Source organism: Pezoporus occidentalis, unplaced genomic scaffold, assembly GCF_034315485.1.
Source record: "Pezoporus occidentalis ecotype Australia unplaced genomic scaffold, CSIRO_AGI_Poc_V1 ctg124, whole genome shotgun sequence".
In the NCBI taxonomy this organism is placed as follows: domain Eukaryota; kingdom Metazoa; phylum Chordata; class Aves; order Psittaciformes; family Psittacidae; genus Pezoporus; species Pezoporus occidentalis.
In genome coordinates this window covers 1,708,673-1,735,009 of record NW_026913038.1, presented here as the reverse complement: position 1 = coordinate 1,735,009, position 26,337 = coordinate 1,708,673, and the positions used below count along the sequence as shown (strand labels likewise).

The window sequence follows — 26,337 nt, the reverse complement described above, 5'->3', positions numbered from 1 at the left end:
TGGTCCCATCATCATGCTGGTCAGCCAGGATCTTGCTAGCCAGCCACGTGCTGGAGCAGCTGTGCTGGAGCACTGCTGATGCTTAGCCCTGGTAGAGATCTTCACTCAGAGCCCCCACAGAGCTCTACACAGACAATAGATCACCCCCAGTTCACATGGGTGAGTGCAGGCTGATTGTTGTAACCTTCCCTTTCCAGCATGAGCTCTTCCTACCACACCTTCAGAAGGGTCTTGAGCCTCTGCACAGCCCCTCTCAGCTCTCCTTACCTAGCTGCCAGTTACCACGCTCCCTCCTGCAGCAGGCAGGGTGCTCAGTTCGGCAGGGCCGGGGCTGTGCTGCTGGAGCAGCTGTGTAGCTCTCCTCCCAGGCTGTTGCACTGCTGCAGTCAGCTTTAAAATGACTGTAAACTACATATTGTTGATCCAGCTGCTTCTGCCAGAAGACAAGTTACAGTGTGAAATGGCTCCTGGCTCCCGGGAAGAAGTATGGGGGGATACTTCTGCAGTATCCCCCCTGGAAAAGGGAGAATTGGCCAGCTACCTCTTCTGCAGGGAAAGGACCCTGCCTGTCCCAGTGCAGTATTTCTTTGCCTCTACCATCACTTCTACTGCAGCTTTGAGTGGAAGTGATTGGAACTTGTTGCATTCAGGCATGGTGTAGGGGTGCTTTTGGGGTGGATGGCAGGTAACCAACCCTTCCTGTCTCTTCCAGTGCTCACCCGGCGTCAGAGAGAAGCAAGAAGTAAAGCAGCCAGCAGTGACAGCGGCCAGTCATCCTTAGACATTGACAAGTAAGTAGGTATGCTTGTCTCTCCAAGATTGTTTCTGTGCTTCCATTCTAGCTTGCTTGTGGATGTCTTTATTCCTGTAGAAATGCTGGCCATTGGCTTTACAGCAATGTTTCCCTAAGAAATTGCCTTCCCTCATTGCCTCTGTTGTAGTGTGGCTATATTTAAACCGAAGCAAGAGGAATTTGCTGTTCTCAGATTGTTTATTTTTGCACTGATTTCCCTTCAGCCCAATCCATGGCGGGTCAGGGGTACATGATCTCTGGCCATGGTTGGAGGGAGCTGTGTAGCTAAAATGGTGCTAACTCAGCCAGTTTCTAATAGGAGATTTGAGCTTGGTAACCCTGGGATAAGAAGGGGCTAGGACAGGGAGGCTGTCAATATGGCACCTGTAGTGATATTCTTAATTAAATTAGACTTTCAGAATAGCAGTGGCTTTGTTTAATGTCTTTCCATGCAGCCCCTCCTCCTGCCACCCACACAAAGCATCATAAGAGAGGATCTGACAGTAAAATCCCTGCTATGGAAGCAATTTTGCTGTTACAAACAGTGGATGGCAACATCACTAATGGAATTAGGCTAATTATAGAGAGGACAGCTTCTGTTTAGACACATTATCTGGGTAATCAGCACTGACTGGAAAGAAAATACAGGAAAAGTACTGCAGAGTTTTGCTTGATGGGGGCTCTCCAAAAGCATTTTAGAGCCTGGGGTGAGTTTTACTATGAGAGCACTGCTCATCAAACTGAACACAGTGCTGCTGGGGCTGGTCCCTGGGGATTTGTCTCTTCTTGGAGATGGTCCATTCCTGAATAGCTCCGTGGCTGGATACTTCCTTCCTGAAGAGCCAGTGCCCTCCTGCATGGTTCAGTCCCTGCCGACAGCCAGTGTGGAATCGAGTGTAGGTGTGTAAACCCGTGCCTGACCCTCATCTCCTTTCAGCCAGGATAATTCTGTTCCCAGGCACACTTGGGAAGGGGGGACAGGGATGTCCTGCATGAGCTTGGGCATCTTCTACACAAATGAATGGGTTTGAGGAGCACACTGTGCCAGCCCCCCAGCAGGAGCGAGTGCTCTGCATTCCTCTCCCAGCGTGGCATGATGTAAAATGGAGACAGTGCAGAGAAAGACTTGATTTACTAGTCAGACAAGTTCATCCAGCCCTGGTAAAATGTCTCTCTGATTTAACACACTTGGTTTGCTTTTCAGGCAGAATTTAACTCCCCTTTGCAAAGCCCTTGCACTTCATTTCTGTGGATTTTGACAGGGTGCTTTATGTCTGGGGAGAAATCAGCGGTGTTTGAGATAGTTAGATGAGCAGATTTGATTACTGTCCCGCTGCTGCAGCAGCAGGATACAGGGGAACAGGCAGGGAAAACTGATAATCACTCAGTCTTTGCGATTGGTGCTGGCCTGACCCCACTGAGCAAGGCCTGATCTGGTGACATGTCTTCTCTGTGGTGTGGCCTGGAGGAGGAAAGTCACTGCTGGTGGCTGGGAGCCCAGTGCAGGGTGAATCCTAATGTGGTGCTCTGTCCTTTGCTGCCTGGCAGGTGTGAGAAGTGCTACCTCTGTAAGTCACTGGTGCCACTGCTGCAGTATCAGAGGCATGTGGACAGCTGCCTTCAGGCTGCTAGGCAAGCTCAGGGAACCAGGAGGCTGCGAAGAGCCAAGGTGAGGGGCAACCCTGCAGACCATCTCCTTTGCTTTGCGCTGGGCTTGGGGCTGGGTTGGCAGCAGAAGCTGTTTCCCTGGTTGATGGGATGAGCCGACCTGGTGTAGGATTGCCTATCTCTGCGGGCTGCTGTGGCCAGACAACTCGTTGCCCTCCTTCCCACGACACTCTGTGAGAGCATGGAGCTGTCCCAGGGGTGAGCTAATCCAGCAGAGCTGCCAGTAACCTCTCCAGCAGGCAGCCAGCCAGCACTGTCCCACTGCCAGACAGCACGCCTCAGTCTTGCAGGCTTCCTCATCTGAATATAGATGGAGGGCAGTGTCAGGGTGACAAGCCTATCTGGCTTGATCCACAAGCCCTTTCCCATGGGGAAGGCTTCAGAGCCAGAGCAAGGGGAACCGCTCGGTGCTGAGAGCAAACTATAGCATCCCAGGGGAGACATGGAGGTGTGTGGGACGTGCCTCTCTAGAGGAGGTGGGAGGCAGGAGTATGGGTAGCAGCTTGTTTACGGGCAGTCATCAGATGTTGGTCCCCACCGTGTTGTTCCACTTTGGTGATCCCAATGGAGCGCAGAGGGGGTCCTTCCAAGCCTTCCTGCTGGTTCCTGCGGGCAAAGCCCCAATGCCACAGCTTTGCCTGCGCTCAGAAATGTGATTCTCAGCATGAAGATGCAACATGATGTCTTAGTTTCATATAATCCCTTAAATCCATCACAGGCCTCAGCCCTCTGGGGATTCAGATGCAAATGATGAGATTTCTGGTGGATGATTTTGGCTGGGATACAGCCAAGTGCTGTGGTTCAGAGTACTGCAGGGCACGGCTGCTCCTGCATGTGACCAGCTCTGTGGGGGGGTGTTTGGCTCTGTCCCTGTGCCCCACAGCCAACTGCTGTGTAGGGTCCTGTACATAGGCACAGGCACGGGGTATGGGGGAAGGTGCTGGAGCTGGGTGGCCATTTGGGACAGCTCAGCAAGGGTCTGTCCCAAGGTGGCAGGTCACCAGGGGAGCAGGTCATGCTGGGCATGGGCTGAGCTGTTAGAAAGCTTCCTAGTGGCATTGCTGGCCTTGCAGGTTCCTGCCACAGCACATTTTGGGGTGCTTTGCAGCCCCAACCCTGCAGCCAGGATGCCAGTACCTTCTAGAGCATTGCTAGAGCCAGGGAGCAGCCAGGCCAAGCGGTCTTGTCTTAGCCTGCATGACCAGAGCAGCTGCATCTTGCCAGGGGCTGAGAGAGGGAGCACAAGATGTGTGTTCCTCTTCTGGCTGTTCCCTGTAGAAAGGCCTTTTCCTCCAGCACCAAGCCCCTACGCACTTGGGGCTTGGACGGAGCAGGATGGAGCCTTGGAGTGCAGTGCTGCGGATGTGCCCGAACCATGGCAGAGCCCCTGGTGCTCACATTCCTGTGACAGCCCTGTGCTCACTGGCTGGGCTTGGGGGTGGCTTCCTGCACCCCAGCCTCCCTCCTTACCATGCTCTGCTTTATTATCTGCCTTTGGTTGCCTTTGATCAGGAACCGGGCAGGCTGAGAATGGGGCAGTGCCCTTCCCGTTGGTGACTAGCTGTGCTCAGCTGGAAGCCCTGGAAATGCAGCATTCCCTCTTGTACTCAGCTGGACCCCATGGGCTGGGGGAGCATGGGGCTACCCTGTCTTTGGGGTTCCCTTGTGGCAGCACTATGTGACTGTGTTTCTCTCTCCTTGCCAGGATGTTGGAAGACAGGAGAGGGGACTCCTCAGGATGCTGGAGCTCTCAGAGAGCAAGTCTGCAGGTGGGAAGCTGCTCTCTGTGCCTGGCTGGCTCAGGGCTTCTCTTTCCCAGCTCTCCCTGTTAGGTCCCACTCAGCCTGGACTGTGCTGTGACAGCAAATTCCTTTTGAAGGGGTCTGTAATTCCTGAGCAGAGCATGAGGCTGGGGCTTAGCTAGTTGTCAGCAGCACCCAGCTGGCTGCACACATCCCTGCCTCTGCCCACTGGACCGGTGCCAGCACCCAGAGCCTTCGCAGGGCTAAGGGTGTGCTCAGAGCCTTTGCACCAAGAGGGTGGCAGGGTGCTGCTGTCCCTGCCTGCACACTCGTGCTTCCCTCCATGGATCCAAGCGCAAGAGGAGAGGAGCAGGGAGAAATGCTCTCAGCAGCACCCTCCTCCCTTGCCCATGGCTCACGACAAAGGGCAGCCAGGCAGGACTGACATGTGCTCTTGTTGCAGGTGCTGATGCGGGGACCCCCCTCTCTGGACTAGGAGACCAACAGTCCCCTCCTGCTCGCCCAGCCAGAGCCAAGGGGCCGGTGGGGAACAGCCCCACCTCCCTTCAGCACCTTCCCTTCACCATCTCCCCTGTGAAACCCAGCATCTCCTCAGAAGCCACAGACTGCGTTGTAGACTTGGAGCCACACGCGGCTCTTTGCCTGGGCAGCCAGCAGCAGACCAAAGGCTGCCGGCGGAGGAAGCACAAGTTCTAAGGCTGCCGTGGGCAGCAGGTCCCCTCCATGGCACCGTGCCCCTGTTCTAGCGCAGCCCCGTTCTCCCCCCCCCTTTTCTATGTTTTGTACGACCTGTGCAGGGAGCGCTGGGTGGAGCCGTGACTGTGTTTTATAGGTGCCTGTGCAGCTTTGCTCTCTGTTAAAGAAATGGAAATATATTTATGTATGTTTTTATGAAACTGCAGCAACACCAGGGAGCTGTGCTGTCTTTCTCTGGGGAAACGGGAGGCACTGAAGGGAGGAGAGGAGGAACGGCACACTGTGCATCCAAATTCACGCTTCCACAGCCTGTCCCTGGGCTCTGGGGGGGTGCTGTGAGCCCAGGGGCCTCTTGAGCAGGGGCTACAGTGCCCAGCTCTGTGGGGACGGGCACTGTGGGGAAAGGACACCTCCGTGTCAGCTGCCTGCTGCAGCCAGCGGATGTGGAGACCAGTGTGACAGCGCTGTCCCTGTGTCCTTGGTGGCTTCCCTGGCTGCCTGGGGGAGCCCGCTGCCTGGGGGGGAGGATGGAGGAGCCTGGGCTGGGCTGTGTTGTCTCCCGTTCCCCAGGAGCACTCTCGCCCTGCTGTAGAGCCCCTTGCTAGGAACCGCGTGGATGTCTCCTTATTGCGCCGCTTAATTAACGCGGGGCCAATTAAAGCTGGGATCCGAACTCGGCGCTGACGGCAGCCGAGGCGCTGCTGCGGGGAGCGGGACCGGCCCGGCCCGTGCGGCGTTGAGGGGGGGTTCGCCCGTTGTCCACGGCGGGGCGAGCGGCTCGGCGGGCCGGCCAATGGCGGGCAGGGGCGCCCGAGGGTGCCGTTCCTGTCGCCAGGGCAACGGCGGCGGCGTTGGCAACGGTACCGCCGGGCCTCTGCCGCCGGCCGTCCGCCATGGGCAGCCCGGAGCGGCGCGGCGCTACGGGCAGGGCGCCCTGGAGCTCCCAGGAGCAGAGCACCGCTAGCGCCGCTGCGCGCAGCCTCCCGCGGCGGGCCTTGGGCTCGATGGACCGAGGCAGACTGCCCGTGCACCGGTGAGGGGCTCCGGCCCGCCGGCGGCCGAGCGACGCTGGGAGTGGGGAAGCCGCGTTCGGGGCCGGGGATGGGGCTCAGCAGGCTCCCCTGCTGCCCTCCGGGCGGGGCACAGACCAGCCTCCGGCCTCCCGCAGGTTGAGCAGACAGGCGGGCAGGGTGAGGCAGGGGCAGCCCCTTTAATCCCCTGGCCCCCATCGGCGTCATGGGGCACCGGCTGCCTCCTCTACCTCCGACTGCCGGGTCACAGTCGCGATAGACACTGCAAAGCCACGATGCTGCTGAGGCTGTGACCCTGCAGAGGCGAAGTGGGAGGCGGAGTCGGGGATGGGCCCCAAAACCCTGCTCGGGACTGGGCAGGCCGGAGCCCTGTTCCCCTGCGGGCTGGGGATCCGCGTTTGACACCAGCTCCCTCCACACAGGCCCTCACTGAGCCAACAGCCGGGCCAGCGAAGCAATTCTGCCGGCTCCCCGGTAAGGCACATCCCTGCCTCGCACCCTGCAAGAGGCATCCCCTGCCCTTCAGACCTGCCCTAAGGTCCAGGCTCATTGTCCCCAGGTACAGAAAGCCCTGCGGGCACTCACCGTCCCGCTGGAGACGCTGCAGGTGCTGAAGGGCCACATGATGCAGGACATGCGCAAGGGGCTGAGCCGCCAGATGCATGAGCAGGCCACCATGCAGATGCTGCCCACCTTCATCTGCTCCATGCCCGATGGCACCGGTAAGGCAGCCCGTCCTGGCGATGGGCCGCTTTGCTACCTACAGCCCCATATGCCTCCTGGGACTTGGTCTTGGGGTGCTGGGAAGGGGTGCACTGGTGTCTGGTCCATGCACTGCCCTTGCACTGCCTCTGCCAGTCCCTGGTGCAGGACCAGAGGCCAGGAGCTGGTTCTCTTGTCTCCTGTGATTGTCTCAGGCTCTCAGGAGCCTCCCCCATGGATGGGAGACTGTCCCTGGGACAGGTTAAGGGGCAGATTATAGGGGATCTGCCCCAGCAAAGGTCTCTGCCTGACACCACCTCTGCTCCCCCATAGAGAAGGGTGAGTTGCTGGTGGTGGAGCTGTGCCAGAACTACGTCCGGACCCTCTGTGTAACCCTTTTGGGTGACGGGAACCAGAGACCTCAAGTGATGTACAAGATCTTTGACATACCGATGAACATCACGCAGGGCAAGGGGGAAGCGGTATGAGGAGGCCATGGCACAGGGTGGCTGGTGCTGGGCTGCCCAGCACCATGGTGGCTCGGCAGGGCTCCGGGACTGCCTCCGACAGCGTGGGTGCTGGGTAAGGGGTGCAGCCTGTCACCCCCGGCCATGCCTTTGCAGCTCTTTGGCTTCATTGCAAAATGCTTGCACCAGTTCCTGGCTGGCCTCAGCAGCCTCCAGCGTCGCTTCCCCTTGGGCTTTGTCTTCCCCTTCAGCTGCAAGCAGACGCAGCTGGACAAGGTGGGTGGGATAACCCTGACCTGGGTCTGCGGCCGCCTCATGCCCAGCACCTCAGTGGTGCTGGAGGCCAACAGCTCAGCCATGTGCTCCCCACAGGCAGAACTCATCTCCTGGTCCAAGGGCTTCAAGTGCACTGATGTGGAGGGGAAGGACGTTGTGCAGTTGCTGCAGTCAGCCATCAACAAGGAAGAGGTGGGGGGGCCACGAGGTGAGGGGGCCTGGCTGGGAGCTGCCCCCATGGAGGGGCTAATGATGCTCTCTCTTTGCTCCTGGCCAGCTGTATGTGGACGTTGTTGCTCTGATGAACGATACTGTGGGCACCATGATGACCTCCAGCAAGGATGATAAGGCCTGTGAGGTTGCCATCATTGTAGGTGAGCAGTGGGCATCCCCCATGCCAGGGGGTGGTACTGGGGGAGGGAGTGCACCAGTGCTCACACCCACCACCCCCCACAGACGTGGGCACCAACAGCTGCTTCATGGCTGAGGCACAACTGGTCGAGATGGTGGAGGAGACCAGCGGCAGGATGTGTGTCAACACCGAGTGGGGCTGCTTCGGGGACGATACCACCCTAAGTGGCATCGTGACCACCTATGACCAGCGCGTGGACAAGGAATCCTCCAACCCTGGGAAGAAGAGGTGCTCCCACCCCCCAGTGAGGGCAGGGTCCCCAGGGCTCCTTGTCCACCCCTGGGCAAATCAGGCCCCACTAACAGGAGCACATGGCTCCCTGCGCTGCTCCTACATGCTTTCAAGGGGCCAAGAGGTGCCAGGTGGGGCACAACTGACCCCCATGCTGGCTGCACACAGATTTGAGAAGCTGGTGAGCAGCCTCTATCTGGGGGAGATCGTCCGGCACGTGCTGATCACCCTGGCTGCTGAGAAAGCGATCTTCACGGGGAGCAATACTGGCATCCTGAGGAACAAGAATGTGCTCAAGACCCATCAGGTCCTGGAGATCATCAAGTGAGTGTCTGGGGACCAGGAGCTGCTCTGGCTGGGAGGCGAGGCGGGTGATGGGGAGGACATAGCCAGCACGGTGTCCTCCCTTGCAGCCACGAGGGCGGCATGGCCAAGACAAGGAGCACGCTGGAGACTCTGGGACTGCAGCCGAACGAGCGGGATTGCTGCCGGGTGCAGCAGGTCTGCCGAGTGGTGGTGAGCCGCTCTGCCGCGCTCTGTGCCGCGGGGCTGGCTGCCATCCTCACACACATGTGCCAGAGCCGGGAGCTGGAGCAGCTCTCCGTCAACATTGGGGTGGATGGCGAGTTGTACCGAGACCACACCAGGTGAGGAGGGTCACGGGGCTCCCACCCCGGTGGGGTGCTTCACACCCAGCCTTTGCCATGCTCTTCTTCCTCTGGCAGGTTTGGGGAGATCCTGCAGAGCGTGACAGGGCTGCTGGCCCCGGAGTGCACGATCACCCTCCTGCCCTCAGTGGATGGGACCGGGCGCGGGGCAGCCATCGTGACAGCAGTGGCTCTGCGCCTGGCGGAGCAGCGCCGGGAGGTGGATCGGCTGCTGTCCCCACTGCGGCTCAGCCACTCTGACCTGCAGCGCGTCCAGGCGCTCATGAGGCAGGAGATGGACCTGGGGCTGGGCAAGGAGACCAATGCCAGATCCTCCGTCCGCATGCTGCCCACCTATGTCCGTGCCACGCCTGATGGCACCGGTGAGGGCTGGGGGCCTGGGGAAGGGGGTGCAAGGTGGCTGTGGCCCTGCTGATGCCCCGTGCTGGTGCCCTGCAGAGCGAGGTGAATTCCTGGCGCTGGACCTGGGGGGAACCAACTTCCGGGTGCTGGTGGTGCGCGTGGCGGAGGACAGCATCCGCATGGCCAGCGAGATCTATGTCATCCCAACCTCCATCGTACAGGGCACTGGTGTGGCGGTGAGGCTGAGAATCTGTGCCGAAGGAGAGGGCGAGGGGATGGGAATTGCCTCCCCCCTCACTGCCCATGGGCCTGGGGTGGGGCTGGGAGAGCCCCTGCGGCATCACCCCAGCCTGGGCCCTGCTGACCATGTTTCCTCTCCACAGCTCTTCAACCACATCATTGAGTGCATCATGGACTTCCAGCTGAAGCAGGACCTGACAGAGCAGATCCTGCCACTTGGCTTCACCTTCTCCTTCCCCTGCCAGCAGCTGGGCTTGGATAAGGTGAGGGGATGGCTCCAGACCCTGAGGATTGGGAGGGCTGCAGGGTGCAAGGCAGCTGCCCAGCCTCTGCTCCTACCTCCCTTGCAGGCAGTGCTGCTGAACTGGACCAAAGGCTTCAATGCCTCAGGCTGTGTGGGACAGGATGTGGTCCAGCTGCTGCGGGATGCTGCCCAGCGCAAAGAGGTAAGGAAGGGCTTGGGTACAGTTGTCTGTTCCCAGGGTGTCACCCTGCACCCAGGCAGTGCCACTAAGCCACATACATCCCCATCTCTGGTTTGGCAGAACTTTGCTCTGAATGTGGTAGCTGTGGTCAACGACACAGTGGGAACCATGATGTCCTGCGGCTATGATGACCCTAAATGTGAAATCGGCCTCATTGTAGGTGAGGAGCACTGCTGCACTCAGGGGTCTCCCATCCCCTCATCACCACCCCAGCCCGTGTGGCATGGCCGCAGAGTGCCAAGCAGCTCTGCAGAGCTGTGGTGGGGGTGACACCAGCACTGGGCCCGCAGGGACAGGGACCAATGCCTGCTACATGGAGGAAATGCGGAACGTGGGCACTGTGGAGGGGAATGATGGCCGCATGTGCATCAACATGGAGTGGGGGGCCTTCGGGGACAATGGCTGCCTGGACCACATCTTCACCACATTCGACCGGATGGTGGACGAGAAAACCATCAACCCGGGCAAGCAGAGGTGGGTGAAGGCCCCGGGGCACACCCAGGGGTTGCTGTGCTCAGCTAAGGCTGTGTCTGGGGTAGGTTCGAGAAGCTCATCAGCGGCATGTACCTGGGGGAGATTGTGCGCTACATCCTGCTGGCAATGGTGGAGAAACGGGTCCTGTTCCATGGGAAGCCCTGCCCCAAGCTCCAGACCAAGGACATCTTCCAGACCAAGTTCCTCTCCACCATCGAGATGTGAGTGCTGGGCTCCAGCAAGTTCCCTGAGCCCGGGGTGGGAGGGTGTAAAGCCAGAGCCCAGGGAGAGTGGCCACACTGCACTGATGTGGCACATGCAGGTGATGCCATCTCCTGCCTGTGGGATGGGGACAGTGATGGGGACAGTGGTGCTAACGGTGCCACTGGTCCGGGGCAGCGATGGGCTGGCCCTGCGAAAGGTACTGGCCATACTGCGGGACCTGGATCTGCACGCCAGCTTTGAGGACAGTGTACTGGTGCGGGAGGTGTGCCAGACCGTGTCCCTGCGGGCGGCCCAGCTCTGTGCTGCCGGCATGGCCGCTGTGGTGGAGAAGATGCGGGAGAACCGGGGCCTGGACCAGCTGGTTGTCACCGTTGGGGTGGACGGAACCTTGTACAAGATGCACCCGCAGTGAGTGGGGACGGGGGTGACGGGCACCCACCGGGGACCCTTGCCTTATGGCAGAGGTGTGGGGGAACACGGGGCGCATGGAGGGGGGGACACCAGCCTTCACCATTCCCTCCTGTGCCTCCAGCTTCTCTCAGAACCTCCAGCAGACGCTGCAGGTCCTGGCACCCAAGTGCACCGTCACCTTCCTGCAGTCGGAGGATGGCTCGGGGAAAGGGGCTGCGCTCGTGGCAGCCGTGGCCTGCCGCAAAGCCGGGCCCTAGGCACAGGCACCATTGCCACTGCCATCACCCCAATAAAGTGCTTTTCTTCACACCTCTGCCTCCTGGGGGTTCACGGGGAGGGCCTGGGGGCAGAGCACGGCCAGGCAGAGCCCCACGTAGCAATATATATCGAATTTATTTACATTCAGGTCCGGCAGCCCCCCCGCCTGCGGCACCGCTATGTACATAAGGCCAAGTGTAAATACTTGAATGCACTTAATACAGAATTAAAAAAACGGTCTTTACACAACACGGCACGGGGCCCCACACGCAGACAGCACGATGGCACCGCACGCTCGACGCACACCCAGTGCCCCCCTGTCCCCCACCATGGGGCTGTGTGATGCCCAGGGTGGCAGCACTGGGGGGTCCTGACTGCCGTGGGACACAGGCATCCCTGTCTCACAAGGGGATCGGGCAGCCCTTGCCGTGGGCTGTGGGGCAGCGGGAGCCTGGGGGCCGGCCGGGGCCCCCGCTGCCCCATGGTGGTGGTCCCCCAGGAAAGGGGTTGTGCCTCCATCCCCGCCATGCTCAGCACTCGGCCTCGGAGACGGCGAAGAGGGCATTGTCCTGCTTGCCTACCTCGGCCACGGCGGCAGCCAGCTGAGAGAGGTTGCCATTGGGGAAGTGCCGCGCTTCCCAGAGGTTGAGGATCATGGCTGTGGGGCTGGGCTTTGAGGCGAAGAAGCTGAGATGGCTGGAAGGGGGTGAAGAGAGGGACCACATCAGGGCAGAGGGGTGGCTCCGCTTACCAGGACCAGCCCCATGCTGGCCTCACCTCGGGCACCATCCCACTCCCAAGGTCCTGCAGCATTCCAGCATCCATAGCTGCAGGATGAGCCCAGAAATCCCCCATCCCCATCCACCATGACACCTCATCCCCAGCCCTGTCCCCGTCCCAAACCAACCTGTCGAGGTTGAGCTTCTGGGCCAGCATCCTCCAATCGGCTCCCCGGGTGCCCGGCGGGTCCAGGCTGCTGATGATCTTCTGGCGGATGAGGAAGGGGATCTTGAAGGCACTGGGGCCCACGAGGGCCGGGGCGCCCACCTCGCTGTCAGGGACCAGCCAGTCCGAAAACCTCGTGTCCTAGGGCAGAGCAGCAGGGGGGTGATGTGAGCCCATCCTGGGGTCACCCCCAGGAGCCCCCCAGCCCTGCCCTCACCTTGGCGATGTTGAAGTTGACGGTGAAGCTCTGCCCATCACCCTCCACCTGCCAGACCCAGATCTTGCAGGCCAGCTCACAGGTGCTGGGGCTCAGGCGCTCCAAGGTGAAGGTGCAGTGCAGGAAGGGCTGCAGCCCGCTCCAGATGTGGTAGAAAGGGATCTCCTGTGGTGGGATGATGGTGGGAAGGAGTCAGAGTGGCAGAGACACTGTCCCCATCCCCAGCTGCCAGCCAGGCTCCCCACCTGGTAACTGGCGAGCAACTTGCTCTTCCAGAGGGAGCTGGGCATGTCGTGGATGGAGAGGCGCAGGTTGTGGTAGCTGTCCTTAAAGTGCAGCACCCGGGGGGCTCCGATCAGCTGCCCCCCCAGCTGCTTCTCCAGCTGGATCACCTCCTGCCGGCACAGCAGCGGTCAGGCGGCAGATGCTGCACCCTGGGAGCACATCCCTCGCTCTGAGCCAGGATACGGGAGGGTTACATGGGGACCCCCCGGTACCTTGAGGGTGTCCTGGGTGTCGCTGAGGCAGTAGACGCGGATGTTGTACTCGAGCGAGGGGCAGGCGGCCGGCGCAAACAGGACCAGCTTGAGGCGCTTGGAGGCCGCCATGCTGAGGGACTCCCCAACCAGGGCAAAGCGCCCCAACTGCTCCGTGAAGATGTAGCAGGCCTGCGCTTCCAGCTGGCAGTAGTACAGCTCCGTGCACGGCTCGGCGCCCAGCTGCAGCACGTCCTGCGGCACCCAGAGACACGCACCACAGCCATGGGCATCCCCCCTCCAGCGCCCACCCTGGAACGCAACGCCCCGTGCCCGGCAGACGCTCACCTCCCACGTGCCCTCACACGACTGCTTCTTCAGCCGGATGCTCCAGTTCTCGGCGCTGGCCTCCACGCAGTGACCCATGGCCAGGATGGCAGGGCGCGTGAGGAGCACCCCAGGAGGGCCGCAGCTGACGATGGGGCTCAGCAGTGTCTGGCAGCCGGCGAGGGGCAGCCTGTACCGTAGGGGCAGGTGAAGCAGGAATATCCCAGCCCAGCAGCCCCGGGCCCTGGCAGCCCCAGCACCTACCTCACCTCCTCCTGCTTGTGCAGGGTCAGGTAGACCTCGTAGATCTTCCCCCGTGGGATGGCATCGGGTGGGATGAGCAGGCTGATCCCTGGTGGTGAGTGCAAGCGGGGATGAGCCCATGGGGACCCGCCTGTGCCGGGTGATGCTCTGGCACCCTGCTCCCCCCCCAACCCCGTACCTGTGTTGGGGATCATGAGCCGCCCCCCCAGGAAGTTGAAGGTGCCGTAGGCCATGTTGTTGGTGCCGCGGGGCAGGGAGCGGAAGTAGCTCTGTGTGGAGAGCCGGGCCACGAAGTCGGCGCCTTCGGCAGCGGGCGAGCTGTGGTGCAGCGTGTGCCGCCCGGCGCCCAGCGGGCTCAGCAGGTGCCCGTTGGGCAGCTGGAGCTTGGCCGGGCCATCCTGGCGTGGGCACAGCGAGCCCTGGTAGGTCATGGTGGTGGTGCTGAGGTCAGGCTGGATGGTGAGCAGGCTGGGGTTGTCTGCGGCACAAAGCGAGGGACCGTGGCACAGGGTGTGGGAGGGGACAGGTTGAGGACCCAGATCCTGAGGGACACCGTGTCCTGGCATGGGCGCACAGCCCCGTCCCTGGAGCCCTCACTCACCGGCCTTGCTGGGCTTGATGCTGACGGGCTGGAAGCCAGCAGTGAGGATGGAGGAGTCGGCCACATCAGCGTCCAGGCCCCCCTTCTTGCGGCAGTACACCAGCACCCCCACCAGCAGCAGCAGCACCAGGCACACGGCCACTGCCACCAGCCCCACGTACAGCGCCACGTCCTCCGCACCAGAGGCAGCTGTGGTGGGGTAGGGCATCAGCACCCACCAGCACCCCCATCGCCTATCCCAGGGGACAGCCCCGCTGCCCCTGCGGCACTCACCATGGCTGCAGAGCTCGGAGGTGCAGTTGCGGGTGTCCAGCTCTGGGCCGTGGCAATCCTGGCCCCCGTTGCGCGGCGCTGGCTCCGAGCACTCCCGGCTACGCCAGTGGGTGCACTCGGCCCCGCACACCGACCACTTGCTCCACTCTGACCAGGCACCATCCACTGCGGGCACAGCCGGGGTCAGCGCCCCACCGCCATCCCCTCCCCTGCCCCGGGGCCGCAGACACGGACACACAGGGGGTGTGAGGACGAGACAGCCGGGATGGGAGGACAGGGACTGGGCTGGGTGCAGCGGGGAGTGCAGCATCGGCATGGGGGGGTGGCATTGGCGATGCCCGGGCAGGCGGGTACCTGGACAGAGGGTGGTGCAGGCGGTTTTCTGCACGTTTTGGCCCTCACAGAAAGCCCCCCCGTTGAGGGGCGTGGGATTGGTGCACGTCCGGCTCCGCTTCTGCCAGCCCCGTCCACAGCTGGTGCTGCAGCCCGACCACTGTGTCCACGTTGACCAGCCGCCGTTCACTGGGTGGAGAGGGACCCGTCAGCGCCCCGCGGCATGGGGGATATGGGGAGGGACAGGACGGGGAGGGTGACACTGGGGCAGCATGGTGGGGACAGGCGCGGTAGGGCCTTACCATAGACAGTGATGGCAGCGGATGCACTGCGGCGACGGGCCACGATGTTTTTGGCCACGCAGGTGTAGTTGGCGGTGTCGGCCAGGCGGGCCTGCCGCAGCACCAGGCTGTGCTCTGGCGTCACATAGACATTGGCGTCCAGCGCCGGATCCACAAGCTCCTCGTTGCGCAGCCACTCCACCTGTGGGGCATGGGGACATCACTGGGTCACCCCCTCGGTGTCCCCGTGGGGAAGGGGCACCCTCAGCCACATCCTGCCCTCCTAGAGTGCAGGGGCTCACCTCGGCCGGGGGGATGCCCTCGGGAGGGCGGCACGGCAGCACAATGCCCTGCTCGATGGAGACCTCCCTGGCAGTCGGCTCCTGCTCAAAGTTCTTGCGCAGATCTGGGGAGGCACAGGGGTGAAGAGGGGGAACTGAGGCCAGCGCCCCACACCTCATCCAGGCACCCACAGACACTCACAGGCGATGCGCACGAAGGCCTTCTGGCTCTTGGTGGTGCCGGAGGAGCTCCAGGCCACGCACTGGCACCAGTACTCCTCCAGCCCAAAGATCTTCTCCACTTGCTGGCGGGTGACCTCGATGCGCACCTCCATCACCGGCAGCCCTGCCACCAGTGGGCAGCATGTCAGCACCAACACACCGGGAGGGATGCCCATCAGCCCAGCTCCATGTGACCCCCCACATGTCCCCATGACCACGGCTGCTTTCCCTTGTGCTGGTGCTCACCGGTGCCGCGGTCAGTGCTGTGCTGCATGATGTGGTCACCCTGGTGCACCCACTCCCCGTTGCACTTGAAGTAGATCTGGGTGGCAGGGGTGGCGCGGCAGGCCAAGCTCACTGCCTTGTTCTTCACGATGTAGACGTCCTCCGGCTCCAGCTGGAAGTGCGGCAGCAGGTCCGGGGACGCACCAGACACCGGGTTGGCCACGGTCGCGCTTTGCTGAGCACCTGCAGGGAGATGGGGGCTCGGACACCTCCACTGTGCCCAGGCTGGGTGATCACCCATACCGGTGTGTCCCTGTGCCCGTGTCTCTGTGCATCACCACCGGCCCCCCCTTTGCTGCCATGCGGCAGCCCCCTCCTGTCCCTGCCATCCATCAGGGAGAGCAGCAGCACAGTGGCTGTGCCCGCTGAACCCGCACCGATCCCTCATGTCCACACTTAACGCTAATGAAAAGGAAATGTAGTGTGACCAACAAGGGCCATCACTCACGCCTCCCAGGGCGCCCACTGCCACCGCTCCCCGGCACACTGCAAGGTGCAGGCCAGGGGCTGCATCCTGCCCCAGGTGCCCTGGAGCGGCACAGGGATGCAGAGTGAACGGAGGGGTGCACGGCACATGCTCTGGGGACATTGGCACCCACCTGGGAGCAGGCACAGGAATGGCACATGGGGGCTGGCTGTTCCCTGTGTTTCTGGGCTGCACACACATCCTTTGGGGCGTCAGGCATCCCCCAGCTTTGCTTGGGGGCTGTGGGTGCCATGCAGCAGGGGCCATAAGCGCTGCATGTGGCACAGACCCACAGTGCCCATGTCTCCAGCCCATTCATGGCCGGGTGTCCCCGCTCCCTCACCCCACTGGCTCCTGCTGCAGAGGGAGTTAATAAACCAGGGCCCTAAATAAGCATTTGATTAACAAACGATAAAATAGCGATTGTGTCACTGAATGAAGCTGTAATTGCTGCTGCTAATTGGCTGGTTAGGATTTAATAAGCAATTAAATGGGATGAAATGCGCAGTAATTAAGTGCCTTCGTTTGGCAACCACTCGCCCACGGGACCCCCACTGCCCATGGTGCCCACCCAGGCTGGCTCTCGCTTGCACAACAGGCTTGGGGACACAGGGGACATGGGGGACACAGAGCTCCCTGGGCCCTGGCTGAGCACCCCAGTGGAGGACCTTGCTCACAGCAGCCAGATCAGGAGCCTGTGAGCCAGGGAGCAGGTGCCGAGCGAGCCACCGCGGTGCCCGCCGGGACGGGCAAGGTGCGGCAGCTAATTTACACGGGGAAGATAAACGGCAACCATAATGCGCCGGTTATTACCCCATCAGCACTTTTACAATGTCGCTGGCAATTAATTTAATTAAAACCCCTGTCGGGGATACAGAGGCATTTCATATTTCACTGGTTTAACGACCCCCTCAGACACAGCCCGGGGCCGGCCCAGGGGTCACGGCGCGGACAGGCGCTGCAGTCCCCAGCGCGGTGCAGGGCCCGATGCCGGCTGCGGCACGGCTCAGCACACCACCCGCGGCTCTCACTGCTGCGCCTCCCACTCAGGCATCCCTGGGTGTCCACGCTAGTCTGTGGGTCTCCACGCTGCGCCAGTCAGGGGCTGAGATGGGAAAAGACAATCCAATTTATCCATTAAGTACCAGGTTCACCACTGCACAGCGCCGCTGCTGCCTCCCACTCGGGCATGCTGGGTGAACGTGAACGGGGGAGCAGTGCTAGGGACTGGCCTTGTAATCACACATGAAATGAGTACAGCAATCGCTGAGCTGTGTGTCTATCACCATGGAAGCGTGGGGGCCAGCAGCGATGGGTGGAGGAGGCAGGATGTTAATTGAGTCCCCCAGCACCCACTCAACCAGGTACTGGGTAAAGTGGGACCACAGGCAGCAAATGAAGCTGGGACATGCGGTGAGCATCAGAGCAGGGGGCCTGCCAGGTACCCCCACAGATGCCATGCTGCTGCTGGGCACTGTGTGGGACACTGTGGGGCTCCACATTGTGGTGTGGTCATGGCACGGCTGGGAGGCTGGAGCTGGTCTGGAGCCCCTGTGACGGAGTGGGAGGGCTGTGGTCTGAGTGCTCCATGCACTACAGGCACCCCATCCATGATGGGTACCCCATCCATGACAGAGTCTCCATCCATGATGGGCAGCCCATGCACTGTGGGCACTGCATGCACAATGGCCACCCCATGCACCCTGTAGCCACCCCATGCAGCACAGCTATGCCAACCACCCATGCTGTGGGCCCCCCAAACCCCATAAGTGCCTCTATCTCTGCAGGCCATGCTACGCACCATGGACACCCCATGGCTTGTGGTCCCCCCACACACCATGGCCACCACATGCAGTGTGGGCACCCCCCATGCTGCAGACGCCCCACGCAGCGTGGGCACCCGGAAACGTGGGCAGTGGCCCCCCACGTGTGCAGGCTCCCGCATCGGCCTCGCGCTCACCTGCTGCTGCGTTGCCATGGAAACAGGCAAGATGCTTATGTCACCTTGGCAAAGGGAACCGGGAACTTCGGCGGGGATAGGGGACGGGGACTGGGGGGGTGGCGGAGAGCTGGGTTCCACTCAGCCCCAGGACCCCGTGCCGTGGCAGGGGCACAGGCTGGCCGGGGGTTCTTGCAGCAGCTGAAGGGCTAATAGGGAGTGCGGTTTGCTCCAGCGCCGATAAATCACGGCTGGTAAAGCCAGTGCATTAAGCAGGGCTTTATCATCAATTATTGCTTGCCCACGTGGGCTAACGAGGGCACTGGCAGCCCTGCCGAAGGAGCAGGGTGCTCGGGCTGGGAGCAGGGCTGCAGCACCCACCTCGGGATGCAGAGGGGTTGGGGACACCCTGTGATGGGCTCCAAGTACTCCCCTTCACCCCAGCACTGCCGGACCCCCAGCAGCTCCCGGTCTCCCTCCCCATGCACAGAACACCCCTGCTCTCTGTGCCCCACAGCTGCTGCCATCCCAAGTGGCCACCAGCCCCTCACTGCAGCACCTAGGTCCCCCAGCATTAGAAACAGCAGGTGTACTGGTGTTACTGGGCAGGGAGAGACTGCAGGACACTGCACTGCCTAGCACTGGGGCACTGCCAGGACCCACTGGGCAGCAGCCTGGTCCTTCTCAAAGGGCTGATCCTGCCCTGGTGCAGGTAGCACATTCCCGGCAGGGCTGAGAGCAGCACTCTGGCACCTCGGTGCCTGCCGCGGGGAGACACCGGGAAGGTCAGCGTGTTCTTGGCGAGTAGAGGCTGCCCGCAGGCGGCTGCGGCAGTGCCAGTGCCAGCACCGGCACACCAGTGTGTGCCCGCTCAGGAGGGAGCAGGCAGCTGCTGTGCCATGGCTCGGCTCTGCCCGAATGCTGCTGCCCAGCTGAACCCAGCACGTCGTCCATCCCCAGCCTCCCCCTGCCTGATGCTGGCCACCTCGGGAGTCCCTACAGTGGGGTTGGGACCTCGATGCCAGCACGTGCCTCTGCTGCCGTGCCCCCCTCCTGCGGATCCCCCCTAATCCCTGTGGGATTTGCAGCCGGTAGGTTCAATCCCAGCTGGCGGCTCATCCATCGCACCCGCGCTAGACCCGGCACACCATAAACATGAAAGATTTCCTTGCACCTCCCAGTGCCCGGCCTGTGCTCCGGCAGCAGGTAATTAAAGCAGTAATTGCTGCTGATTGCCATGGCCTAAACGAGGGCAGGGTGTGTGTCACAGGGAGGGCAGAGAATGCCCGGCTGTGCCCAGGGGAACTGGGGGTGCCAGCCCTGCCTGCCGAGGAGTCCCTGCTGCCGCAGAGCATAGAGAAAAGGAGCTGGCACAACACACTGCAATCATAAAGCTTGTCTGAGGCTTTGAGCCGGCCACCATCCTGCCAGGAGAGGCTGGCTCTGAGCCACAACGAACCGGTGCTGCCCCCGGGAGACCCCCAAACAGGGGACACAGCATTGCCTTGCACTGCTCAGCTGCCTGTGGCTGCTTCAACATTCACCTGGGGTATCTGAGCATAGGCAAACACTCCCACTGCACCCACGTTCCCACCCCATGCAGCCCCCCGGTGACGCCAGGCGGGTGCCAGTGCCAGGCCCAGCTGGGCAGGGAGCCAGCAGGGTCGGATGCCAGCGCCGGGCAGCAGGGCCTGGCTCCCGGCCAGTCTGGCGCGTGGTGAGCACTGGGGACTATGTGATGATGGGCACAGCGTGCCAATGCGTCCCCCATGTCCAACAGCCACAGTGCCCCCGCCTGTCCCAGGGCCATGCCCCCAATTTCCCAGTGTGTCCCCTCAAGCCGGATGCTGTCCTGGTCCCTATGTGTGTGCCTCACACGTGCCAGACCCATGGCCATGGCAGAGGCTGGATGGGGCGGTGGGGCTGGTGGGTGCTGGTCTCCCAGCAAGCGCATGGCAGCGTCTGGGCGCTGATTAAGCGAGTGCTCATTATGAATGAATTAGTCGGGCGGGCTTGCATGACAATGGAGCTGCCTAATTACGGATCTGAGCTGATGCCGCTCTCCCCATTGCACTCAATTAGTATGTGCTGGGGCAGGCAGGGTTCCCTGTGCCCTCATCCCTCCTCAGTGCCCCAGCCATGCTCATGCTACCCTGTGCCCAGGGTCTGGGGACAATGGTGCCAGTAAAGGCAGCTGGGGGTGGCAGCCCCTCCATAGGGACCAGCTCTGCCTGCCTGGGGGGTACTGGCCCCGGCACCCAGTTCTGGGCACCCTTTTCCAGGCACCCATGGAATAGAACCCCTCTCAGCACTATAGAACACACAGAGCCCTGTTCCGCAGCAGTCCTGGGTGCCTGCTGAGCCCCACAGCCCCCCAGAGCCAGCATGCACACAGGACCTGTGCCAGCCATGCCAGCCCATCAGCAGCACTGCACGGGGAGAGGGTCCTGTCCTGGCTCCAGATCAGTGGGGTATGAGGGGCGCCCCAGCCCAGCATAGCAGTGGGATGGCCGGGGGGGGGGGGGATGGATGGATGGATAGGATTGGCCCAGACCTGCATGCTGGGGTACTGAGCCAGGGGAGCTGAGTGGTTTCCTGTCTCTCCTTTAACTGACAGCGAAGAGCAAATGCTCCCGCCGAGCCCTGGCCCCGATGGGAGGAGTGTCAAGGTGACCCTCAGCCCCGTATCCCTGCTGGAGCAGGGATGGGAGATGGTTGGGGTGCTGGGAAGGCCCCTCCAGCCACACAACAGTCCTGGGTGCTGAAGTCCAGCCCTGAAGCCTCTTCCCCTCCTACCCATGGGTGCACGCAGTGGTGACAGCAGCCTCATGAAGGGCTGGCTGGAGGGGGACCCGAGACTCCCACCCTGTGAGCAGGAGCCCCAGGCAGGGCAGGGTTTGTGGGGGCCAGGGTAAGCTGTGATCTGCCTGACACCCATCTGGGAGCAGCACCCATAGAGCAGGCAGGCGGCAGGGCCAAGGGCTACTTAACAACTGGTTGAAGATGGGGTCCCAGTGTGGCCAGCCTGCAGCCAACCCACCTCAGCCTGCCCATAGGCAGACACACAGTACACGGAGCAGTGATGGTGCTGACATCAAGGGTGCAGGAAATGCACAGCGCACCGTCCCTGTGCCATCATCCCTCAGACACTGGCACCATTCCCAGTGTAGCCCTGGGCACTGCTGTCCACTCAGGTGAGACAAGCATCAGCTTTACCCATGGCTGTGAGGTTCCGCAGTGGCTCTGGGGGTGCCCAGCCCCTGCCAGCACCACCGGAGCTCAATCACCTCTTGCTGGCACCTGCCAGGCCCCCCACAGTTTGCTGTAGTGCCAGCCCCGTGTGGCACTGGGCCAGAACAAACAGCCCTGGGCAGGCTGCGTCTGCCGCGTGCTCGTGCTGACAGCCGGCACAGCGGCTTCCCAGCCACGCAGCAAGTGCCAGTGCTGCCCGTCACCCTCTGCCCTCCTGCTCGCCTGCACAGGCTCCACTGTCCAGTCAGGCACAGGATGTGGGGTGCTGATGTGATGCAGTGACCTGGGTGCCAGGCTGTGGGGCACCAGGTTGTGGGTACAGTGGCTGGGGGCTGCCTGCTGGAGCCTGAGGGTCCCCAGCAGTGCAGTGAAGCTGGTGGCAGAGAAGTGAGAGCAGAACACATGGCCCCGGCCAGAAGAGCTGCAGCAGGAGCTAGTGTGGGGGCAAGGGGCAAGCCTGGAGGCAGGAGATGCTCTAGGGCCTTCTCCTTGGCATCTGGCAGCACTGGGCCAGGGGTAGCTCTGGGGCAGAACCCTGCCCCTCCACCTGTGCCCACCCTCCAGAGCAGCAGTCGAGAGGGACAGCCACTGAGTCTCGGGTGCTCAACCCGCTCTGCTGCCCATGGGTGAGCCTCAGCTCTCACTGCCGTTCCCCTGCGGGCACCCGCAGCAGAGCAGGCAGCCCACAGAGGGGATGCTGCTCCACAGCTGCAGGCAGGGGCCCTGCGCCTGGACAGCCAGGTTCCCCTGTGTCCAACGTGTGTGTCAGTGCCCCCAGAAGCAGGGGTCCCTGCCATGCCGTGCCGTGCCGTGCCATACCAGGCTGCAGCAGCACCCGGTGCGCAGAGGCCCAAGCCGAGCAGTGGCCGCGCCGGTGGCTGGGCTCAGTCTCGCCGCGGCCGGCTGTGAGCTGCCTGCCAAGCGATGGGAACCAGCTCCCGCACAGCACTGCCCCGAACCGCGCTGGCACCGCCGGCCCCCCCCACACCTCCCGCCGCAGAGCCGGTGTGGGATGATGTGGTGCACCCCACCTCCTCACTGCCCCCCAGCTCCATCCATCCCCACGGCCCCGCGAGTGCCATGGAGACAGCAGCGCTCCATGCTGGGGGTCGGTACCCGCAGCACCCTCCATGTCGGGGGGTGCCCACTCACCGCGCCGGCTCTGCAGTGTCCCCCTGCAGACGGGGCCATGCTGGGAGCTCTGGGCGAGGGGTCCCCAGGGGTGCCCGGACGGGAAAAACGGGTGCGGGGAGCATGGGGGATGCAGCCGCGCTGGGTGCCCGCCCGGCGCACCGAGGCCAGGCACCGGGGACGTCTCCGGTGCTGAAAGACGGGGTGTCCCCACCAGGACCCCCGCAGAGCGCGCGTCCAGCCCCTCGCAACTCCCCGCCCCCAGCCCGGTCCTTTGTCTGCAGCCGCCACTTCCAGGCTGCCGTGACACCTGCCCGCAGCCGCCAGCCCCGGGCACCCCCTGCACCCCCGGCTCCCGGTCCGGCAGCCGGTGCCGCTCAGCCCCGGGGGTCCGGCCAAACAGCTCCCCCATCCGCCGGGTCCTGCCCGATGAGGGGGAACGGGGCGCAGGCGGGCTCCGGACCGTCCGCGTCTGCAGCAACACCGATGCAGCCCCGCAAACCCCCCACGCAATGGCCACCCCCGCGACGTGACAGCAGCTCTCCAGAGTATCCCGTCACCACGGTTCCCCGTGTCCCGGCCAGGTGATGGGGATGGAAGGGACCCCGTGCCGGCGGCAAGGATGCTGTGTGTGAGGCAGAGTCGCCGTGCGTGGGGCTGGAACCCCATCCGCGGAGCAGCTCCGCTGTGGACACCCGTGCCCAGGGCTGGCAGGGCCCCGGGGGACCGGAGCCTTCCCGGCGAGGCGGCGAGTGCCAGCCCCGCCAGTGAGGGCAGCGTCCGCGATCCAGCGTCGGCTGGGCACGGGTGTGCGGCCGTCCGTGGGCACGGGGGGGGGCGGCGGTACCTGCCGAGGGACAGGGGCACGCCCCCCGCCCGGGAGGGCACCCCGCGGACCCCCCGGTACCCCACAGCCGACCGGGTACCCCGCACAGAGAACGACCCTCGGGAGGGCACCGGCTGCCCGCAGGACGCCCGCCGCCGCCGGCGCCGCTCCCCGGGTGACCTTGTCCAGCCCCCGGTGCCAGTTTCCCGCCGCACTTCCACCCCCCCATCCCGCCCGGATGCCGGTGCCCGCGGGGGGCGCGCGGTGACTCACCGGCGGCGGCGAGGAGGGCAGCGGCGAGCAGGGCACCGAGCGGCCCCGGCGCGGCGGTGGTGGCGGCGGCGGCGGCGGGGGCCCGGCGGCGGCGCGGCCGCGCACCCATGGCGCGCCCCGCGGAGCGCTGCGGGGCGAGGGAGCAGGGCGGGCCGCGCTCCGCGGTGCCCTCAGCGGGCCATGGCGCCACCGGCCCCCGCCACCGCCACCGGCCCGGCCCCGCCGCTGCTGCCGCCCGCCGCCGCGCCGCTCCGCTCCGCCCGGGCGCCGCCAATGCGGGGCGACGAGCGCGGACCCGCCCGCGGAAGGGACGGCGCAACAGCTGGGCGCGCCCCCGCCGCCGCCCCCCGCCCCGCACCGCCGGCACCGCACCCCCCCGGCTGCATCTCCCATCCGCATCCCGCCCCGGACAGGCGCGGGAGGTCCGCAGCCCTGGTTCGCTTCGCCCGGGCAAGGTGCCACCCCCACGGCATGGCATCATCCCCCGGGACATCCTTCCCCCCCCGGACGGCACTCCCCACGCACCCCTTTGTGCCCCTCATCCCTGCTGCAGACCTGCGCCAAGTGATGCCCAGGGGTCTCCCAGCCCAGCCTGGCACACCATGGATGGGTGCGGGGGGGACTCCAGGCGAAGGGAGTCCTGCCTGCACCCTGCTTGGCCATCACAGCTCATGCTGGTCAATGCCACGGGAACGAGACGACCATCTTGGTGGGACCGTGTGCCACCTGCAGGGACCCACCTCACTGACCCACGCGTGGCCCTGTCCCCAAAATGCCCCCCCCACAGCCAGGCTGGCCTCTCCCAGGGGATTTGGCTCTGCCCCTGCTGCAGCATGCGGCCCCTTCCCTCCCAGCACCACCCCTGCACCCAGCCAAGGTACCGTCACCAGCAGCCAGACCACAGTATGGGCATAGGGTGAAAGGGGTGAGGCTGCACTGGGGTACCAGAGGGACTCCAGGCCCTCTGTGGGAGCCAGAGCCCATGCCAGTAGTGCCGAGCAGCCCTCTGTCCCCAGCAGCGGGGACCAGGCAGGGCAGGGCTCGGCAGAGGCTCCCAGCACCACGCAGAGATAATTTCATTAGCAGCTGCAGGAACAATTAACAACTGCTCTGATGCCTTCAAGAGCTGAAGCGGGTGCGAAGCCAGCACGGCTCTCCCGGGTGGCACTGGCTGTGCTGCGGCCTCCATCCGCCCCAGGGCAGCACTGGCAGTGCCAGGAAGAGCCAAGGCCAGAGCAGAACAGCCCCGGGGTGAGCCAGAGCCGTCTCCCACCATCACACCCCTGCCAGAGGCCTCCCGTATCAATATGCTCGTTCACTGGCCATGTGGGCAGGCAGGGCAGTGCACGTGCATGGTGCCCATGGGTACCCACTCCCATTCCACCATGTTGCCCCAGGCACATCCTGCACGGATACTGGTGGGAGCCCAACCGGGAGAGGGGACCCCCAGCCCGCCATGGGCAGAGCCGTGGTGCAGTGCTCATCACCCTCCTTCAGGCTGGCTCCTTATTATTGATGACATTTGCATGGAAACAGGATGTTTCTACTCCTCGCGGCTCCATCTGCTCCCGCTGAAGTCACTGCGCTGTACACGAGCTCCCGGGGGGCTGCCATGGGAACCAGGGTGAGCTCCCCTGCAGCGCCAGGACCCCCAGCCTCCAGGCAGGAGTACCCGGTGTGGATGGCACCTGTGCAGGGCACCCAGCACGGTGCCCCCCTGGGGCAGCACGGTGGGGACGGGGCTCGGGACCCCAGTGTGGTGCCAGCCCCATATGCTCCTTGTGCTGCTTTCCTGGGATGGTTTCCAGCTCCCGTTGCACCGGTGGTGCCAGCAACAACACTCCCACTGCCCAGGTACCGAGGTCCCGGTGCTGTCTGGTCTTGCCTTGGCTTCATCCAGCTCCCTTGCCATGTGCTCATTGTGCGTGGTGCCACACAGGTGCCATGCCAAGGCCACTCTGCTTCACCCAGCATGTCCCTCCTGCACCATGGGCTGTCATGGCCAGGCTGTCTGTGGGGAAGCAACAGCGTGCACTGACGAATTAATAGAATTTAATTAATACAGATTGGGGAGATCACTTTCAGTTCTGTTTGCTCTGCCTCTTGCTGAGGAGGAGATGAGGGAATGGATGAGCTGTATCCTGCTCCGCAGCTGCCAGAGCCCTGAGCCCTGCTGCTAGGGGGCTGTGCCAGCCTGGCTTGTGCCCGTGGGGGCTCCTCAGCATCCCTGACCACCACCCAGGGGAGCATGAGGGTCCACAGCATGTGGGGAGTCTCAGGATCTGGGAACTTCAAGGAGGGGAACACGGTGCCTGGACAGCCTGGTTCCCCCAGTGCAGCATGCTCGGTGCCTGGGTTTCCCATGACTGCCAGAGCCCCGGGGGGATGCCAGAAGTGCTGGCCCCACTGGGTGCTGTAAATGGATTATTGCTCAGACTAATTAAGATGGAATTAAAAATTAATTCTCCTCTCCAGCACGCCGTGGTCATGGCTCAGCCACGTGCTACAGCCATTGTGCCAGGGCTCCCTCCTGGATTGGGGTGGAGATGGAGGGAGGGCATTGCCCAGCGAGTGGTGGTACCCGGCTCTGTGGGCTGCAGCTGCCATGTGGACACCATCACCTTGGCACTGTCCCCTGCTCACCATGAACTCTGGGTGCTGCATCCAGCCAGGGCAGTCAAGGCAGCTCCTATCCATTATCCCATTCCATTCCTGACCTCCTGCCCAGCCCTGTCAGCCATGGTCAAGGCCAGCCAGGAGATTTTCTAAACTCCCATCAAATATTTAAATAGATATTTGAGCT

At 63.1% G+C, this 26,337-nt stretch overlaps 3 protein-coding genes across 11 annotated transcripts in view; 2 read left to right on the top strand and 1 right to left on the bottom strand.

Moving 5' to 3' along the window:
- The window catches only part of UIMC1 (ubiquitin interaction motif containing 1), a 38,512-nt gene extending 33,381 nt beyond the window's left edge, over window positions 1-5,131 (top strand). For 5 of the 8 annotated variants that reach the window (XM_062607593.1, XM_062607595.1, XM_062607590.1 and 2 more), the window contains exons 10-13: window positions 713-791; window positions 2,342-2,462; window positions 4,167-4,230; window positions 4,667-5,131. In XM_062607593.1, coding sequence (XP_062463577.1) covers window positions 713-791; window positions 2,342-2,462; window positions 4,167-4,230; window positions 4,667-4,920 — 518 coding nt within the window. In that variant the 3' untranslated portion in view covers window positions 4,921-5,131. Of the gene's footprint in view, window positions 1-712; window positions 800-2,341; window positions 2,464-4,166; window positions 4,231-4,666 lie in introns of those variants that run through there. The other 3 variants (XR_009962566.1, XM_062607596.1, XM_062607597.1) reach the window with 3 other exon arrangements.
- A 661-nt stretch (window positions 5,132-5,792) lies between these two features.
- On the top strand, window positions 5,793-11,193 carry HK3 (hexokinase 3). Its single transcript, XM_062607587.1, has 19 exons — window positions 5,793-5,953; window positions 6,374-6,425; window positions 6,511-6,673; window positions 6,987-7,135; window positions 7,277-7,396; window positions 7,493-7,588; window positions 7,674-7,770; window positions 7,853-8,036; window positions 8,208-8,363; window positions 8,453-8,686; window positions 8,765-9,069; window positions 9,146-9,285; window positions 9,433-9,552; window positions 9,640-9,735; window positions 9,835-9,934; window positions 10,065-10,248; window positions 10,314-10,469; window positions 10,648-10,881; window positions 11,006-11,193. The coding sequence occupies exons 1-19, from the start codon at window positions 5,814-5,816 to the stop codon at window positions 11,139-11,141; spliced, it is 2,862 nt and encodes a 953-aa protein (XP_062463571.1). The 5' UTR covers window positions 5,793-5,813; the 3' UTR covers window positions 11,142-11,193.
- Window positions 11,194-11,258: 65 nt separating this feature from the next.
- Window positions 11,259-23,643, bottom strand: UNC5A (unc-5 netrin receptor A). Of its 2 annotated transcripts, XM_062607588.1 has the most exons (16): window positions 23,535-23,643; window positions 15,609-15,830; window positions 15,343-15,486; window positions 15,162-15,265; window positions 14,881-15,061; window positions 14,600-14,767; window positions 14,246-14,410; window positions 13,973-14,161; window positions 13,550-13,849; window positions 13,372-13,459; window positions 13,129-13,297; window positions 12,802-13,035; window positions 12,550-12,699; window positions 12,305-12,469; window positions 12,050-12,228; window positions 11,259-11,838 (listed from the first exon to the last, which is right to left on the bottom strand). In XM_062607588.1, the coding sequence occupies exons 1-16, from the start codon at window positions 23,641-23,643 to the stop codon at window positions 11,673-11,675; spliced, it is 2,733 nt and encodes a 910-aa protein (XP_062463572.1). In that variant the 3' UTR covers window positions 11,259-11,672. The 2 variants fall into 2 exon arrangements, with proteins under 2 accessions (XP_062463572.1, XP_062463573.1); XM_062607589.1 differs by lacking the exons at window positions 14,600-14,767; window positions 23,535-23,643 and having other exon boundaries at window positions 15,609-17,822.
- Between the last annotated feature and the right edge of the window lie 2,694 nt (window positions 23,644-26,337).

Excerpts from the sequence above, each read along its gene's own strand:
- UNC5A (XM_062607588.1), bottom strand. The coding sequence starts at position 23,643 with ATGGGTGCGCGGCCGCGCCGCCGCCGGGCCCCCGCCGCCGCCGCCGCC. Across the intron at positions 15,831-23,534 it reads TGCCCTCCTCGCCGCCGCCG|GTGCTCAGCAAAGCGCGACC; the intron begins GTGAGTCACCGC and ends ATCTCCCTGCAG. Across the intron at positions 14,411-14,599 it reads CTGCACCACCCTCTGTCCAG|TGGATGGTGCCTGGTCAGAG; the intron begins GTACCCGCCTGC and ends CTGTGCCCGCAG.
- HK3 (XM_062607587.1), top strand. The coding sequence starts at position 5,814 with ATGGGCAGCCCGGAGCGGCGCGGCGCTACGGGCAGGGCGCCCTGGAGC. Across the intron at positions 5,954-6,373 it reads GGCAGACTGCCCGTGCACCG|GCCCTCACTGAGCCAACAGC; the intron begins GTGAGGGGCTCC and ends CCCTCCACACAG. Across the intron at positions 7,589-7,673 it reads CAGCCATCAACAAGGAAGAG|CTGTATGTGGACGTTGTTGC; the intron begins GTGGGGGGGCCA and ends GCTCCTGGCCAG.